The sequence below is a fragment of the Taurulus bubalis genome (genome assembly GCF_910589615.1).
Source record: "Taurulus bubalis genome assembly, chromosome: 19".
NCBI classification, from domain to species: Eukaryota; Metazoa; Chordata; class Actinopteri; order Perciformes; family Cottidae; genus Taurulus; species Taurulus bubalis.
Window position 1 is genome coordinate 8,291,327 of NC_136607.1, and position 18,854 is coordinate 8,310,180.

The following is an 18,854-nucleotide window of genomic DNA, read 5'->3' on the forward strand; positions in this document are numbered from 1 at the left end:
ATGTGTTTTGCACACTCAATAAATATCAATAATGTCAATAATAAACAGAATAAAAAAGAGTTCCTCATGACATGTTGGATTCAGCCTGAACATTATTCTTGTCTGAAGGAATGATTCAGATAATGTAAGCATCCTCTGCCTTACAAACTACTCTCCTTTGGGAAAATAATTAAAAGAGATTGGACTGACATTTTTGGAATTCTGATCCAAATCTTCAAATCCTGTGTTCAAAATATTCTCCACGCATTGTATACAATCAGGTTGAAACATTCACAATCTCATAGTCAGAGATGACCTCCCTCAGAACAATCTACTCCTTTCTTGTCGGCCATTCCAGATGGGAATTACAAGTGTGTTACAAATGTGTCACCAACATCCTTTTGAAAATTACAGTAGGTTAACTGATTCGAATTCGGGTTCAAAAGTCAATGTGACCTCAAAAAGAATGTTATGTCTTCATTTTTTGGGTTGAGTAATATATTTCTTAATATTCTTCTTTTTATATGGATTTGTTGTTATTTTTTATGTAGTAGTTTCATGGATACTATGGTCTTTCTGGATATATATATATATATATATATTAATCATCTATGTGTCTATATATATATATATATATATATATATATATATATATATATATATATATATATATATGTATGTATATATATACACACAGACACATAGATGATTCTAAATTTCTAAATGTTAGTTTGTCTTTCACTGTCATTTGAATGTAACAGTAATGCTTATTGATGGATTCTACCTAAATTGTTGTCCTTTTTGTAAAAATGAAATGAAACCGTGTTTTGTCCCCAGTGGCGAAATGGTATCGCTGTGTCACATCAACACGCTTTTGGCAGTTGATAATGCGTCACACAAACAGGGACTTGACTTCTCCACAAGTCGCACAACGGGACAGGCCCAAAGGCACCGCAGGTAAAACCACTTCCCACATGAAGCCGGATGGATTTTTTCTTCTTCTTGCCATATGGTGTCCCAGCGCCCCCTTGAGGACAATCACACTGGCTCCTGGATTGTACTTCATCTCTATCATAATACACTTTCCCGATGACACAGATTCTCCACTTTGCATGAAGCAGCAGAAATGTTTCAGAAACAGAGCAGGTGTCCGGAGCAACCAAGCTGCGTATTCTGGAAAAGAAATCCAGCACAAGTTTGTCTTTGTCGTGAGGATTAGGCTGCTGTGTTAAGATAAGAGTATAGTGAGTGTTAAAGTAAGGTAAATAATGTTTCTTTAACTGTTGATTGCTAAAGTTTTTTCTTCTTCTAATAATTACCTCAATAGTCAGAATTCTAATACGGTTACTGTGGTTGCTGTTTAACATGAAGCTTTATGGCGTACTCTGGTGCAGCAGCAGGTCTGTCCCACTGAACAGTGAGAGGCACGATCTGTTCTGATATACTGTGGCAGTTATTTCATCTGTGTGAGTGAGTTTATCTCCACGTTCCCGCTGGTTGACGGAGACGGATTTCACTTGCAGAGAAGGCCCCGACTCTCTGCTCCCCTTTGGCTTGACAGCGTTGATCAGAGGCGTGTGTAGGGCTGCTGCAGGCAGAGCGAACCGTGGTGAGGAAGAGGATGGCTGTAGTAGTGTTCGATCACAGCCGACAGAGTGGGGAAGGTGGCTTCGTTGTCCAGAAACATACAGTCCTCCTGGCAAAAAACACACCCACAGCGAACAGAATACTTTAATACTTCAAAAGGCTCCGTCGTCGTTCTGCCTCAACTCTGCACAGAACAAGATTATAATCATATTAATATAACAGCGGGCTAACAGCAGGGCTCACCTCTTCAAACAGTCGGTAGTTCCTGGCTTTGTCTATACTGACATCCCACACCACCAGCACCTGGGAAACACACCAGAAAGAGTTTATTAGTTGTCAGGATCCGGTTATGTTTTGACTTAAATTTCCTATTAGTAACACTGACTTTAATTATTAAGATATAAGATATCAGAACATAAAATGTCTTGATTCTGCCAACCTGTAGTCCCATTTTGTATAAACTGTATGACCTTAGACTGAGAAGGTCCGACTAACAAATATTGGATTATTGCATATCGCTGATTTTGTCTTATCTTGATTTCCCCTCATTAGTAGATTTATCTAAAGCTATTACATAATAAAGCCCACATTGTTTACGTGGTTGAGAGAAGTCCCATCCATATCTAGTAACTTATCATATTGTGATTTTTGTAAAGTCGCTGACTGTAGCGTTGTATTATAATTTTTTACCTTTGATGTTTTGGTTCCTGAGTTTCGGATGCAGTACAGTCCGTCCTGTGGAGGGACGGCGCGCTCTCTGAACAACCTGTGGGTACACACATCATGTCAGGTTACAGGTTATCGATAGAGACACATGCCGCTAACACGTCATTTCAGATAAGCTTTACGTATTGTGTCTCTTATTTCAAATGACATTATTGGTCTGATCTGTGGTGAACTAATGCTGCAAATAAGAACGATAGAACAATTTAGCAACTAATGTGGCGGCACATGTGCTTCATAAATAACAAATGAAACAAAGCACTAGATGGCAGAAATGCTTTGCAAAGCAGCAGAGCTGTGACCCACTGAAGGGATATTTTTGATTTCACTTCTACATTGCAAAATAAATGTCTTACATTTCTATGAAGCTGGTTTCAGTCGTATCAATGAACACAGAGTCTGGCAGCTGCATCTGCAGATAGAAAGAAACACCTGGTTAAACATGCATTGGAGCACTGATGCTGGCTCAAAGAAGGTCCATTGAGATCTTGATATTGAGATATATGCCGATATGAGATAACACACACACACACGCACATGCACACACACACACACACACACACACACACACACACACACACACACACACACAGTGATTGAGCGGCCTGCAGGTCATTCATTGTCAGTTGTGACATCACGTCGGTCTCTCTTACGTTCTCGTAGTCGTCATCAGACTTGTCCGAGTCTCGTTTCCTCCTGAACTCTGTGGGCGTCTCGTCTCCCGACGAACGGAAGCTCTGTCCGTCCGGAGATGCTCTTCTGGAGGAGAAATGCGCTTTAGTGTGGTAGCTTCAACCTGACCAACCTTCTGGAAATAATTCTGTGTTTTGTGCATTTGAGTCCAACTTACTGCAGCGGGGATCCCGGCGGCTTGGACTTGGCTGCAGGCAGCGGGGGTTTGGCTGTTGGCGGAGGTGGTTTGGGTATCACTGGCTTGTTATGAAGTCCAGGTTTAAGTAGAGGAGAGAGTGGAGGGGGCCCCGGCAGTGGTGGGTGACTGGAGGACGTCTTGCTGAAGGACAGGGAGTCTGACATCACAGGTCTGAGGTAGGACCCTCCGATGTTATACTGAGGAGGTAGGCTCGGCTTGCTGCGGTGGTTGCTCATCACCCCGTGGTGGTTGTTGCCTTTTGATTGACCCCCTGCAGCATTAAGGGAGCAGTGGGCGGGGCCATTTAAGACCATCCTGGTCTCTAATTGGTCACAGATAGGCAGAGTGGCGGGGGATTGGACTGACATGGCCGGCAGAGGCCTCCAGTCTCTCTTGTTGTTCCCAGGCCCCCCAACGGATGTCGCCCTGCACTGGAACGCTCTGTTTGCGTTGGGGGGAGGAGTAGGCGGGGGGGTGGGAGACACGGACTTGTGCAGGTGGGGGGCGAATGGGAGAAGAGGGGGCGTGCCCTTGTGAGGGTCCTTCAGTATGAGGGAAGGGGGGACAGAGAACGGGGGTTTTTTGGGGAGCGGGCTGGTCGGGATCCTGTGTAGCGGCGGGATGGGAGGAGGCGGGCCTTTGGGGAAACCTGGACTGGAGTCTTGACGGAGATGGAATGATACCGGCACCGGGGGAGGGGGGGTAGGAGGGGGGCGGACCCGCGGGTCGACCTGAAGAGGTCGACGTCGACGAACAGTCACTGTCTGGCTCCAGATAGTCGTCCTCATCGTCATCGTCATCATCCTCTCCATATTCTACACTCAGGAAGAACAGAAGAACACAGTGTAATGACACACAAGTACAACGCGCACATCAATGCATGCAGTCGTTTCGATGGTCTCACCATCTTCTGCTTTATCGACGTGGTGTTTGATGTCCATGGGCTTCTCAATCGTGCCGTAGAAACTCTCTGCATCTGAATCTGAGTCACTGTGGCGACAAAGAAAATGTTATCATGAGCATGTGATATTCAGAAAAAGGTTGGGACATCGAATTAAAGTTAAAGATGACAGCTTTTTCACATGAGCCCATCTTCTCCTTCAAACCAGCCGCCATTGCTGTAAGCTAGTTTTTGAGGTAGCTAGTTATCTGAGCTTCCAACATCAGCTAGCTAACATCAACTAGCCAAAAGCTAACATGTAATTCATTAATGTTGAACTACTTTATGAAGGCTGGTTCAGCTATTATAATACATGTTGGCATCATATCGTATAAAACAAGTTTTTCAAAACAGATTTCTGTCAAATTGCGGAAACTTTGAATAAAAAAGATTTTAGCTATGGTATAAGGGGAGAACACTTGACTTTGTTTTCATAAGGCTCCCTGGGCAGCACAGACAATATGATGGAAAGCTATTTAATGAGCTGCTAATGTCCCTTATAACATTATGTGTTATGAATTTAAACAAACAAACAAACAAACAAATAAAACAACTTTCTGTATCACAGTGTGACACTTAGAGTCTACAGTGTGCCATTACCTCGGAATATGGGACTCTTTTCTCTCGTTATAGTGATCTATCTCCCTCCGCAGGTGTCGCATCCATTTCTGTAAAAGAAATATCAATACATAGTATAAAGATTATTTTCACAGATGAGAGGACAGTTAGTGACCTTTGCCGCTGTACACTCTATGAGCCAATAACGGCTGATGTATGGCTACAACTCGCTTCAATAATTCAAGGCCTAAGAGCTACTGTGGGCAGTTTAAAATGATTCTCATACTGTGTGAGTAAATGTGCAGTTGTTCTCACCCTCCTCTCGTCCTCGCTGGCTGCAGATAAAAGCCACGTCCTGTGTTTCTTACTGAAGTGGACAATCTTAAAGGGAAACACATTGCTGGACGTTGTCTCCTCTGCTGCTCTCATCACCCTGTAGAAGAGGAGGAATGTGTTATGCTCAGACAAAAATGTTTAAAGCGCTTCGGATAACAGCCCTGCCTGAATCCTTCACATCTGAACGCAAACACACCCACAAGCTCACGCCTGAAACTCTTTGTGCGTGTGAATGCACTTCAACTCAAGCCAAGCTCATTTGATATGAATTCAATATAGTATGTATGTACAGTCACATAAAACAAATAAAAGGATATTACGAGTATTGATGTTGTGGAGACTTGTATACAGGTATACAGCGGTAACCACTTACACAATATGCTGAAAAACTATAAATTACTGACGGTGGACTCTCAGCAGACTTGCACCAACCTGTTGTAGCCGTTGAGAGAGAACGCCCCCTGTGGAGCAGCAGAGGTACTGGTCTTAAAGTAGTACACGCAGCCCTTGTGGATGATGATGTACCGCAGTGGCCCTGTGAGACAGAAAGCAGGCATCACAATTATTGGAGATTACAACATACTCTCGGACGCACTGCTTGTTCTGTCCACCCACACTTGATCGTGTTATTGTGAGCTCACATTTCATGAGGCTGAACTGGCTGCCTCCCTTCTTGTGGAGATATCCCGAAGTGGAAACTCCTCCTGGCATGGTGAGGAGGTTCTGAGCCCCGATGGCCGGCATCGGCACCGGCCAGCACATCTCTTGAGACGACATGGTTCTGCCAGAGAGGAGAAGACGGGAGCGGTTGTTATTATTATTATTATTATTATTATTATTATTATGTCACCGCGTGACAGATCGAACAGTTTAAGGCCATCAGCTCAGGAGTTGCACAACATTGTCAGGAGAAAATGAGAAAAACAAGACATTTGAAGATCCAGAGGGGATTCGAACCCGCAACCACTCTGTCCCCGAAACCAGCTAAGCTACATATATTTGATTAAAATAAGAGAAAGAAGTCAAAACCTTAAAGTATGCCCTATCTTACAATAATTGTCAAGCAAATTTTAAGCAAACTTTGAAATCTTAAAGAAATGCAGGTTAGGCGCCTGACAGCGGAAACAGCTGATCGTTAAATGTTGAGTAAAAAAACAACTCAAGCGATTGCAATTGAGGACGTCCCTTTTTTTCTTTTTCCTTCAGGTGTTGCCTACCTCCTGTTGAGCCTCTTGCTGATGCTCTGAATGGCAGCGCTCTCCCTCAACCGGCTGACTGTGGAGGCCAACACTGCGGATACTAACGCCGGCAGTAGATCCATGCAGGAGACCAATCAGACTCCTTTACTCTCTGTCCTCACTGGGTTCACCGTTGCATCTCATCAAAAAACAAACGCTGAGACGGGAACTGTCTGTCTGGTTTTCTGCCTCCTCTGATCACGCTCTCTTTTCATTTCACTCTCTGATGCTTTCTCCGTCCCGGCTGATCTCTCACTCTCTCTCGCTCTCTCTCTCTCTCTCTCTCTCTCTCTCTGTCAGGCTGATTTCGATCTCTCTCGCCCTCCTTGGCACATAAACACACTCGAACGGTGATAGTGTACTTACGTATTTACACAAATTTCTACATGAACACACATACACACATTTGTAAATCTTTCTGTTCGCATTTGTGAGTCTTTCTGTGTGCATTTGCAATTATTGAGACATTTGCAATTATTGAAAGTTTAGACAGGAAACACACCATGGGTTCAAAGCTGCAGTACTAGGTGTGTGTGTGTGTGTGTGTGTGTGTGTGTGTGTGTGTGTGTGTGTGTGTGTGACATAGAGAGCTGTAATCAAAATAAACATCTCAAGTGAAGTTCTTCATCCTGTGATGTGTTTATGTGTTACTTCCAGTCTATCAACGGCATCTATAGACCTCAGAGGATAGAGAGGGAGGGGTCTGTGTATAAAACCCAGGAATGAGGAACTCCACATTTACCCAGATTTCTTGCCAAAATCCACTCCCTTTTGCTCTGATAAATATCTGCAGGGAAGGTTGTTTGGGTACTCAGTGCACTCAAACACATCTGCCTTCTCCACACCTGCTTCACGTGTGAAGTGACATTGACATGCGGTGACTGGCCGGCTGACAATGACAATACTCTTTCTGTTTTGAACTTTAGCATGCACTGTATACTGAATATGCAATCAAAATCATGGAAACATCTCAGACCACTTATTTCCCCCAAGTCTGGCTGGCAAAGAAGCAATGTTGCACATGTTCTCTATACCCTGCTCCAAAGATTGCCACCAAACACTCTCATTTTGAGTTGTTAGAAACACGTGCAAATGCCGGTTTCAGTTTTCCGTACGGTATGAATTTTTCATATACCATCATACCAGTCACTGCTGTTTGTCAGGTAATAACATTTAATGTTCACAGTTTGAAGCTGAAGGAGCAGCGGACCGAGCTACTTGTGTCATATGTTAACTCACTTGACTTATGGTGTGCAAGAAATGACATCGGCAAAAGACATGCTGGGTAAATGACACCGCCCACACAGGAAGACTTTTCTTGTGCAGGAAGAAGTCCTTTCCTGTGCAGCAAAGTGGGCGGGCTTTACCCATCATGCATTTTGGCGATGCCATTTCTTGCACACCCTGAGTCAACTTCTATCCGTGAGACGTAAGTAGCTCAGACGGCTGTACAAGTATCTGTGACTTTAAACTTTAAATGTTGCTGCCTGCTGAAGAATGACAATAGTAGTTACGGCCGCGCATGCACAACTAGTATCAAGGGATTCCCCTGGGTCCTAAATCCCTCCAGATTAGCTCCCTACGTACCAATCGCGAGCGTGTGGTGAATTACGATGGCGGTCCTTTTCGGCGTCAATAAATGAATGTGTTTATTTGGAAAAAAAATACCGTGATATACCGTGAAACCGCCAGAATCTTTCAAAATACCGTGATATGAATTTTTGGCCATACTGCCCAGCCCTACGTGCAATGTTGCATCAGGATTTGAGAATTAAAAAAGAGGGAGAACGAAATAAGAAACATGGTAGTGTGTGCAGAGAGAGGGAGTGGGAACAGAAAGACACAGTAAATCACAAGGGTGGAGCTGCTGCTTGTTTTTGACCCCGGTTTAACTGTGTGTGTGTGTGTGTGTGTGTGTGTGTGTGTGTGTGTGTGTGTGTGTGTGTGGACTTCAAGATATGCAGAGGCTATCATGTGGGTTAGCGACTGATAACTAGTGAACACAGGCCACAACACACACACACACACACACACACACACACACACACACACACACACACACACACACACACACACAGATAAATGTAAACCTCATTTTGGTAGAAGGGAAGGAGGTCAAAGTCCACCAGCTGCTTATCATCGATATAAGGATTTCCTGAAGTCCTAGAGAAGCAACGGGCACTTTCATGTTTTCTATAGGAAGTGGCCTGAAAGTCTACGTCTCAGCAACTTTTCCATCACAGAGGAGAGAGATCTGCCCAGGTATACACAGGAGGGACCTCTGGAGGAGGTTTGATTACATTACAGAGTCTTCCACTGTTTACAGTTCAGCTGCTTTCAGTGTTTCCATACTTAACCTTTAAATTCAAACTCCAAATGCTTTGGGGAAATTCAACTTCAACTGCTTTTTGATCTTTCAATCCCTTTCAGTGCTTCAACTGAAACACATTTGTCTAAAAACAGTTGTCCTGGTAGTTCTCCTATTATAAAAAGTAAAGTTGTAATTTCACAAAAAGCTACATATATTTTACAAAAGTCCTAAAAGCACTGAGTATCTCAATGAACATTCTCTGTTGAGCACGATGTGTTAAACAAATGTCAACATGCAAAACTTTTATTTTTACCCCACAGAAAAAGATCCAAAAAAAAACAATGCTTGGAAAAAATGATGGATGGAAACAGAAAAGGGAACCCTGTGACTGACATCCAGTAGATTCACTCTTGTTTGCCCAAATAAGCCCATGTGTAAGAAGAGGTCACTTCCTCCACTTGAGGAAAGGCTCAATGAAACAGTGACAGACAACCTTTCTCTGTCAGTAGGGTCTTTCTTTACCCAAACAATTTCCTCTCTCTGCATCATGAAGCCACCAACATGAGAAGTTGCTGCACGCAAAGCTTATACTTTCCATGGGTCACATTTACTTCTCTTTACAAGAGTACTGTGCATATGCTGAGAAACTCCATGAAGGGAACAGCAACAGCAGGAAATGACTCATTCAACTGTGGGGCATTTACTTTTCTTAGAAGGATCAGGTTTGTGTTCGAGACCCTCCAGAATAGATATTTTTGATCACACAAACACACTCAATAAAGTATATTCTGAGGCAAATAATACCACAACGTTAGAGCCACTCATCTGTCTATAATATCTTTATTCATCTCGCATTATCTCACGATTGACCCCATTGAGGGTCAGGTTGAAAATCATTGATCTAAATTGCAGTTTGGTTTGTTGATGTTTTATTTGAAGAGTGTAAAAGTATGTTAAGGGTTTGAACCCTCTCCCCACACAAATATTATTTTTGTTCTTTTTTAAGTTCTCCACCCTGAACTGAAGTTTGTGAGCGAGAGATGCTAATCAGAGAGCAGCTGTTTGTCAGGAAGGGAAGCACATACCAGACCCATTCAAACACATTTCCTCCCTGGACACGCAGAGAGAGTATACACAATGTCTGGGGTTCAACAGGGATCTAAAGTGGCGTTCATTTTTTAGATTTTTAACTCAATGTAATGTGGCTGTGGAGCAGACGTCCAGAAACGACTGGTTAAATGTAATAACAAGACCTGAAGAAGCGCAAGCTTCGATGACAGCTGTTCAATAACGAACAGGTGTTGTGGGTGTTGTGGGGGTGACCAACATGAGAGCGTAACCTCCTGGGCTTTTCTGACCAGATCACGGAAGCTGCTAGACTCCAGAAACCTCAAATTCTGAGATGTCCCGTCCCCAAGAGCTCTACGGAGGCAACGAAACACTTTACAACCCAGTGATATTATGTTTTGAAAAAAGGCTTTTAAAGAACGTGTCTCCTCATCTTAACCGTGACAAGTCCGTTGTCTCTTACAAAGAAGGAGGAGGGCCGGATTGGAAGAACTGATTGACCAGAAAAAGTGAAATAGAAACCCAGCTGTGTGATGGAAAGCCAAAACAACATATAGCCAACATATCACAAAAAATATTTAAATTTACTCCAATTCATAATTCCAATTTTAAATGTGTAAATAGAGGTCTGCAGAAATCGATTTGAACTGATTCTAGCACTTTTTTTGGAAGTACATCATAAAAAAACTACATTTTAAAAACTCAGAAAGTTTCTATCTGTAAAAGTGATGGAGAAACATCAGCATAGACATTAAAAACATGAAAACTGCAGAACGCATATACATTCCTGCGAAGTCTGACATGTCATGCCAAACAACTGATCCATCACCATTGAGTCTGCGGGGTGCGGCTTAAAGCTCTGAAGTAGCGGTGCTTAGCATCTCCGAACTGTGTGTATATTAAAGAGGTCTAATTGTGATTTGAAGTCTAATTGCTTATGGGCCAAGCATACATTTCAGGTTAACATCTGTGATGACACACAGCTGACAGTGTGTGTGTGTGTGTGTGTGTGTGTGTGTGTGTGTGTGTGTGTGTGTGTGTGTGTGTGTGTGTGTGTGTGTGTGTGTGTGCGTGTGTGTGTGTGCATGTCTAACCAATTCCCTTTTAGTGTAAGTGTGTGTTGAGGGCTGAAAGCTGATCATCGGGCCCCCACTGCTTCACCGAATCAACACGCCAAAATCACACAACCCCCGAGCAGATCTAAAGGTGGAAGGTAAACAGCTGTCCGAGCTGGAGCGCAAGCAGTACAGACTGCTGTGTTGCCGAGGAAACAGAAACCCCCTACCGAGCGTGCGCTTTCTTCCTGTTCCCCCTCGACGGCCAACCACAACGGTTCCTGCACCGCCGTTCAGTTTCACATTCACTGCCACTTTGAACACATGAATAGAAACTAAGGGACTAGTAGGTTTACAGTGGTTGCTCTTTCACTGTGGTTCATTCATCCAGATGGATGATGAACAACGCTGTGACAGAAAGGCCACACGGTGAAGATATTGAGGGGAACCCATAAGATACATCTGAATATCTACTTTAAAAAAATATATATTTCCATGGTATTGAAAATTATCATTGTTGTTGCAGGTATACTCTCAGCCATGTGGTTATGAGTCAGATAATTCATCAAACAAGAAAAGGACGACGTAGGTTGATTAACAGTCATAACACCATGAAACATACACAGATTCCGCCAATCTGTGCCAGCAAAATTTTGGAAGAATTGAAATTGTGACTCTGGTGTTGGGCTTTATTTGCAAAAACCTTCAGTACCTCTAGTTTGTATGCTGCCGCTGCCGTTTGACTGAATTAATTCTACCTGGTGAAGGTCAGAGGACCGTTAAACAAGTGACCGACAGGGTTTGGGAACCTTTGGTTCTCTCTCGAAAAAACAAAAACAGAACAGAAACAGAAACAGTTAAATTTGACTTTAAACACACACACACACACACACACACACACACACACACACACACACACACACACACACAAACACACACACACACACACACACACACACACACACACACACACACACACACACACACACACACAAAGATAACAAAAATACTCTGACAAAAAATTAGAGAGAGATCTGTAAACAGGCAGGAAGAGAATAAGAGGCAGGATGCGAGAGGGAAAGAGCGTTGAGATTTTGTCCTGACTCCCCCCTCCCCCCCCATCCTCCCCCCACCCCCACAAAGGGTCGAGAATGAGATCATTTCCCATAAATGAACCTTGCTGAGGAATTACAGTGGCAACAACTGACAGCTGACGTGATTGGAGCCCCATCGTGGCGTCTTATCTTCACTGGAAAATAAAATGAATGCGCCCTTGAAGTGAAAAACCACCAGGCAGACTTGATTTGCGTCTGATGCCTGCCTCAGGCTTTGTTTAGATATTCCAGTTTTGAATATGCAATTACCCCTTTGCAAAGGGTCCCTTTGGAGTAGACAGGGCAGAACAAAATTATGACGAGTCAGAAATGTGTCCACTAACATCTGGCACCTACAAAATGAGGATGTGACCAACTGCACAGCTTATTTGTGTGCGTAATGACACATTTTGCAATGTGGTTATATCAAATGTGGCCTCCTGGAATCAGGCCTCATTCAGAATAATGTCCTAAAAGTACACAGGTTCAATTCTCTTTTTGTGTTTGTGCCTTTCCGCTCTGCTGCAGCTGTATCAATGGCGCCTATACCACCAAACCGTTTCCTCCATTCGCCCATTGAGTTTTTTTTGGAACAAAAAAAGAATCAACTTTTCTTGACCATAACCTTTTATTTTAGTTTCTATACAGTGTGTGTGTGTGTGTGTGTGTGTGTGTGTGTGTGTGTGTGTGTGTGCTTGTCTCCAACCTGGCGGAGTGTATCTAATACAGTTTGTGTCCCTGTTGCTGCAGTGCAGGCACTGCTCTTCAGCCTGCTTGAAATGAACATTGCTCAGCACTGCTTTGACCAAAGTTTCATGTCCAGTGAAAGCTGTCAGCATGCCACTATTCCAGATGCGTCGTGAGAAAATGCGTGCATGTTTACTTTTGACCACCTGACTTTGTAAAATTCAATTCAATTCAGTTTATTTTGTATAGCCCAAAATCACAAATTAAAATGTGCCTCGGAGGGCTTTACAGTCTGTACACATACGACATCCCTGTCCCAGGACCTCACATCGGATCAGGAAATAGAGAAAAAAATAGAGAAAAAATAGAGAAAACCCTTTCATGGGGAAAAAAGGAAGAAACCTGAGGGAGAGCAACAGAGGAGGATCCCTCTCCCCGGATGGACAGAAGCAATAGATGGCATGTGACCAGAATGAACAACGTAACAGAGTTACAGCACATTCAATGAATATGACAAATTATTCATATAATGAGTAGTAGGCATGGTCCACGATCCAGATAGCCACGATCCATGAAGCAGTAAAAGGCTGGTCTGGTTCTCAATACTGTAGACTAGAAACCGCAGCCATCAAATGAACAATTTAGGTCAACAGCTGCAGCACACACGAGGATGATGTGAACAAATTTAAAGATGACTTCACCGAGGGGAATCTCAAACTAGAATTCACAGGTTTCCCATGCCAATCAACAGGTTAAGACAGGAAATCCCTCAGTTGCTTCATTGAACTTTTGTAAAGGGGAAACAACTTTACCAAATCAAACCATTACTAATACAGATGACGTAAAACTCCAGCGGAGTGGTTTTGCAAAGCCCACCATGTATATAACTTGACAACAAAGAACCACTAAAGGCCAGATATGTGAAACCAGAAGCTATCATCCCTGAGAGAGACAGAAACTGGCAGTTAAGGACAACCTCCAGTCGGCTTTTCTGGGAATACATCCATACATAAAGTAACAACCAGTGCACAGCAGAGACTACAAAAGATGAAGTGAAGATTGAACTTACATGACATCCCTCTGTTCTCGAATACATATCCTGACGTTTGGCTTGTAGCTCCGAGCAAATGACTTCTTCTTCCTCACGGATGGAGCGGCGAACATGTCGGCGGACATGACGGCGGCAGCACGGCGCAGTTTACCAGCATACTTTTTAAGTGGACAGATGCACGGTTGGACAGAGGGCAGAGTGGATAGAGATGCAGAGTTAAGATTAGAGGGTTTAGACCGGCAAGATGTGGAAGGACGAACAAGAATACAGATGCATGCAAGAAAAGATTGAAGTAAATGTGAACAGAGTGACTGGAAAGAGAACAATAAATTGAAGTAGTAGATGGACGGGAAGTTGGGACAATGAGTCGCGTTGGTCTGCTGTCTGAAGGAAGTCTGTTGGAGGTCTGAACCCCTGATACTCTGCCAGTGGTTTCCTGAAGGCACCTCCTCCTGAAGCCCTGACTTCTCATTGGTCAACAGACTGCAGCATGTTCCTTCCTGTTTCCTCAAAGCTCGTAAGTGATTGGCTGCCGGATACAACCCACACCACCACACACACGACTCGCACGCCTCGGACACAGAGGACCTGAGAAAGAAGCTGGGGGACTTTCCATCCCTTAAGACTGGAACAATACAGAGGTCCTGCACACACACACGCACTCACACACACACACACACTCACATTGACGTGGCCACAAATATGACCTGAAACGTAACTGCGTTAGGCTGCAGGAGAACTCGTGAAATCTGAAATGAGTACTTCGGCTTTCTGTTTATTTTGAAAAGACACCCGTCGAAACTGTCCAAAACGGATGCTAGAGGGGTTAGTAGAGCGTCGTAGTTTGAAGCGTAGGGCCATTGACCAAGTGTCGGTATTTGACGAGTTAGGCATGAGAATATATTGAGAAAGTCAGCAACACTGTCAGCCAGTCCCTTCAGGCCTCCCTCCAAAACCACTATGAATAGAAACATTGAACATGGCTATTATCAGTGCTCACAGCTGTTAAATTAGCAGCTTGTGGCGAGAGCTCACAGGTCGGTTAGACAGACAGGTATCCCGTCCGATCAAGGCAAATTAAATTGCTTATTGCTGTCCGGCACGACACTGAAATTGTATTCTACGTATTAATCCATTTAGTTCTGTTTTAGTTCCAGTCTGATATTTTTATTGTATTTTATCCTTTTAAATCCTGTTATTATAAGTGCATCTTTAAATTGCCTTGTGTGTTTTTTCTATATATTGTAGATACTTGTCTTTCTGTCTTGTGTTAAGCACTGTGAATGACAACTGCTGCTTGCCTTACCTTATATGCATCAAATAATCTTATGTACACCTTACCCTCAACATTTTAAAAGCATATACAAACTTATAAATATCCAAAACATCCTAAAAAACTGAGAATGCAGTCAAGAGGCTGGCAGACCATTGGTCTTAAACTGAATCCCAGGCAGAATGCCAGTGTGAAGAAGACTACAGCAAGTCCAGTCTGTTTGTTTAATTGACCCAGTTTGACATTGTGCTTACTGGGTGTGTGTGTGTGTGTGTGTGTGTGTGTGTGTGTGTGTGTGTGTGTGTGTGTGTGTGTGTGTGTGTGTGTGTGATGGAATTCATATCGTTTTTTTTTTGCCGTTTGCACATTGTGAGTGGACGTCTGTTAAATGACAAAGAACAATGCAGCAGCGCAAAGTCTTATTTTGCAAGACCTCTAACCACTGTCTTAGCTGAAACTGTGAAGTGTTAAACTAAAGTTAGAATTTTAAACCACATAAAGATTAGAAGCCTCATCCAATGTGGGGTTGTCTTGTGAGGATTGATGACGCTATCATGAGTCGACTAATTACGTGTTACGTTTAATAATTTTCAGATGTTTGAAAGATAATTTAACTCAGTTAAATCATCTGATTTAAAATGATGCTTCTTTTCTTTCAACTACCCCCCCAAACAAGCATGATGCCTTACCAATCGGCGAGAATCCTGTTGGAGGACGACATCACTGAACCTTTCATTTCCAGCTGTGCCTCGCTGCGCCCTTTGTTTCAGAAACCAGACTTGACGTACAGACTACATACAGAATACTGCAAGTTTAAAGCCAAACAAGTCCTTCCTTCTCCACTTGACAGTTCTCAAATGACAGTGTGAATCAGTTGGGAACTGCAGAATATGCTTGTGTCTCTGATCTTTGAAGAAAAAGAAGAAAGTCTGTGATATGTGTAACCTTTCTTTATTAGGTTCGCACGGCTGTGTGTGGTTGCATTGTGTATCTAGCTCATGTGGTCGTGAGCGGTAACACCTGGTAAAGATCATCAGCGACTACTCAGACAGTTTCACAGCTTGTGTTGCTGACAATCAACCTGATCAAATGCAAGTGTACAAAAGCCACTGTGGTGCATTTGTGTACGGTGGTTGATCGAGAGGCAGTGTGAAGAAGCTGCTGCCCAATCGTCTTGTTCAAATTCAGTTAGAGTTTGTAAAGATTGGTGTGGAGCTGGAGGGGGTTGATCTGCTAGTCATCAATTAAACAATTCCATATTTGGTAAATAAGTGCTGGCCCATATTTGGGCGTTATAGCTTCTTTTTTATACATCAAGTAAAGTGAAGTGGTTATCATTCAGATGAAAATCAGAAACAAAGCCTCAACCAGCAAATTTTTACCGATATCGATGAAGCAAAAGTACCTCGGGCTTTATTTATCTGACAATTCAACTGTTAAGTGTGAAACCGGCACGTTTGCTGGTTACTCACAGGAAATGCTTTGGCTGCTACACATTATCTATGATTTATTACTATCAAACTAATAAAGGTAAACATGTTCAGTCATGATTCATATCAGAGTCTATACAGTATGAGCTCACAAGGAAGATTTGCAGTTAACACACATATGGAGTGTACGGTGTGACATGATATACCATATTAGTGAGGACTACTGGTTCCTGTTACAGCGAGTCATCTGCCCAGTCTGAAACCACAAGGCCTATGTTTGTCAGAAAAGAAGCTAGCTGTGCGGCCCTGCTGGTGTCCCTTCTCCACTCTATCGCTGCTCATTGAGAATCTCAAACCTCAAACAACAGTCCATTAAAAGCCGTTAAACTCGTTAGCATTTTGTCAAATCTGTCTTGCATTTTAACAAACAGAAATGTGAAAATACAGAAAGTAATCATCAACATATGAACCTCAGAGTGACAAAACGTTAGAGGTGACAGAGCCCTGCTGACTGAACTGAACTCAGTTTCTCTTTTGTTTTCTTCCTTTTAATCGATCTTCTCTGTTGCACCTGGCCTGCTACTGTCCCTCTTTACTTCCTCCTCTCTTTTCCTACCGGTATGTGTAGCACACACATCATTTTGTTTTGCCTTTTGAGGTGCACTAGGTCACATTGGGCCATCATAGAGGCATACATTGTTATTGTGACTAGGACATTGCTTTGCTGTCTTCGAACCGAGAAGCACCTGATTCAGCTGGAGGATGCACACAGAACCCGCCTCAATGAAATACAGCATCATTCTTCTCGGCTTCTCTATGTTTACATTTAGGGAAACATGTTGTCGATCGTGAGGATGCAGGTTGGCGGATGACTGACACTATGATACCACTACACAGGGTAAAAAAATAATCAGCAGTTGGTATGTCCAGATGCTTTACTGTTGTTGGCCATTCATTATGAGGCTGCAACGTTACCTTAACTTCACGGAAGAGATTCTGGACGGAAACTGTCCAGACCTAAACAGCATTAACTGCCCAGGAGTTGAGTTGACCGCATCCAACATGAATGAACAGGGACAAGGCTAATGATTCCCATCCAAATACAGTACCCAACTACTTTTTATCATGTGACTGAAATTCCACAGTTTGACGTGGCTGAAAGCTCAGAAAGTGGACTTGAGAGGTTAGATTATTTTGGTACACACTGTCAGTAACTCACACGCTCAAGCTTTTTCGTATTGTCTACTGGGGTTCATGATGCAATGAAGTCTTTTATATTGGCGCAGCAGGGTTTAATGGGTAAATATTTTACCACTTAATAATATTCACATGTAGAAAAGGGTCTACGTGCCACAAAGCCTATGACTTCCATTTTTAAAAGAGACAGCAACAGAATGAGCCCAACTCACAGACATCACCGCACTCTAACTCGCTTTACGTGGCTCCATATGAACCAGAAGTTTATAACCTTCTTACCACAAACTACTCAATAAAAAAAGAGAGTGGAAAACAGATCAACACACAACTGGGACCCCAGTGCTTCCACCAGCATAGTTTATTTAGCATGGAAACAAACAAGCTGCTTTGAGAGACGCTTCAGAAGGGCTTGGCAGAATCTTAACAAGGATATTTTGTGATATCAATATTTAACACAGTGTGATAAATGTGTGTAAAAAAATAAAATAATCGGAACCAAACCCCATTCTGTAGTGACCATTCCTATGTTGGCATCCATAGCAAGGCAGGGTAGGCCTGTTGTGTTTGGGTTTTTAATCCAAGCTAACAGATCCCCAATCAATTGTTACACTTGAAGTCTATTTTTTGTCGCATTTAGTCAAGCACAAACAGCATAAAGACAGCCGATTAAATCAAATAAATATCCCACTGTATTTGTTTTGAAGTTATTAACCATGTTGATGAAGGCTTTCAGGTCTGTCGGTGAGCTTGGACATTAGCGTGGATTGGATGACAGAACGCTTCCCGGTTAGCCTGCCAAAGTGACGTGCATGGAGCTGTATTCTGAGTGATACTTGATATGAGAACACTTGAGATGGTCTGATGGTGAATAATAAATCACCTGTTATACAACCAAAACAAGAGTGTGTTTAGCCAGCCATACATTGAAGGCTAAGTGTTGGCATATTGTTAGCTAACGGCCACATTTTTGGGGAGTTGTAGTAAAGCCTTGTTCAGGACTGACATGTCCACCGAGCTTTACTGGTTGTCTAGCTTTTCTCTCCGGATCCATGAATTGGTCCATTAAAACAAAAACAAAAAACACATATGAACTACAACAAGAAAGACTTGACACAGCGAGTGCTTGAGAAGACCTAGAAGCCCTGCAGCTATACCCATTCAAACAGAAAATAAAAAGGCACACGTCTTGGGTGAAGTCTTGTTAAATTTTAATTTTAATTCAACTCACCCATGGAGTGCTGCATCAACTGTGGAGCTCTTCTGTGTCTGCCGGTGTCACCAGTGGTTTTGAGCCCGGCTGCAGAACTGCGCTTCAGGCTTCTGTCCGGTTCACTTCCTGCCGTGGCTTCCGAGCTACTGTATATAGTGTCATGACACCCTCCCTTCAACCACAAGAGACAGTGACTGCAGCGCTCTTACAAACACAGACAGGCTGACATACAAACCATTGAGCATA

The 18,854-nt window shown here is 43.0% G+C and overlaps 1 protein-coding gene across 1 annotated transcript; it reads right to left on the minus strand.

Annotated features, from left to right (window-relative positions):
• Positions 1-1,540: 1,540 nt before the first annotated feature.
• Positions 1,541-18,644, minus strand: sh3bp2 (SH3-domain binding protein 2). The gene is given in 13 exon segments (XM_079234699.1): positions 1,541-1,675; positions 1,810-1,869; positions 2,257-2,332; positions 2,646-2,701; positions 2,943-3,048; positions 3,140-3,861; positions 3,863-3,975; positions 4,065-4,150; positions 4,701-4,768; positions 4,974-5,091; positions 5,427-5,529; positions 5,636-5,775; positions 18,627-18,644. Coding segments are annotated over 12 exon segments (1,773 nt in total). The 5' UTR covers positions 5,772-5,775; positions 18,627-18,644; the 3' UTR covers positions 1,541-1,546.
• Positions 18,645-18,854: the final 210 nt, after the last annotated feature.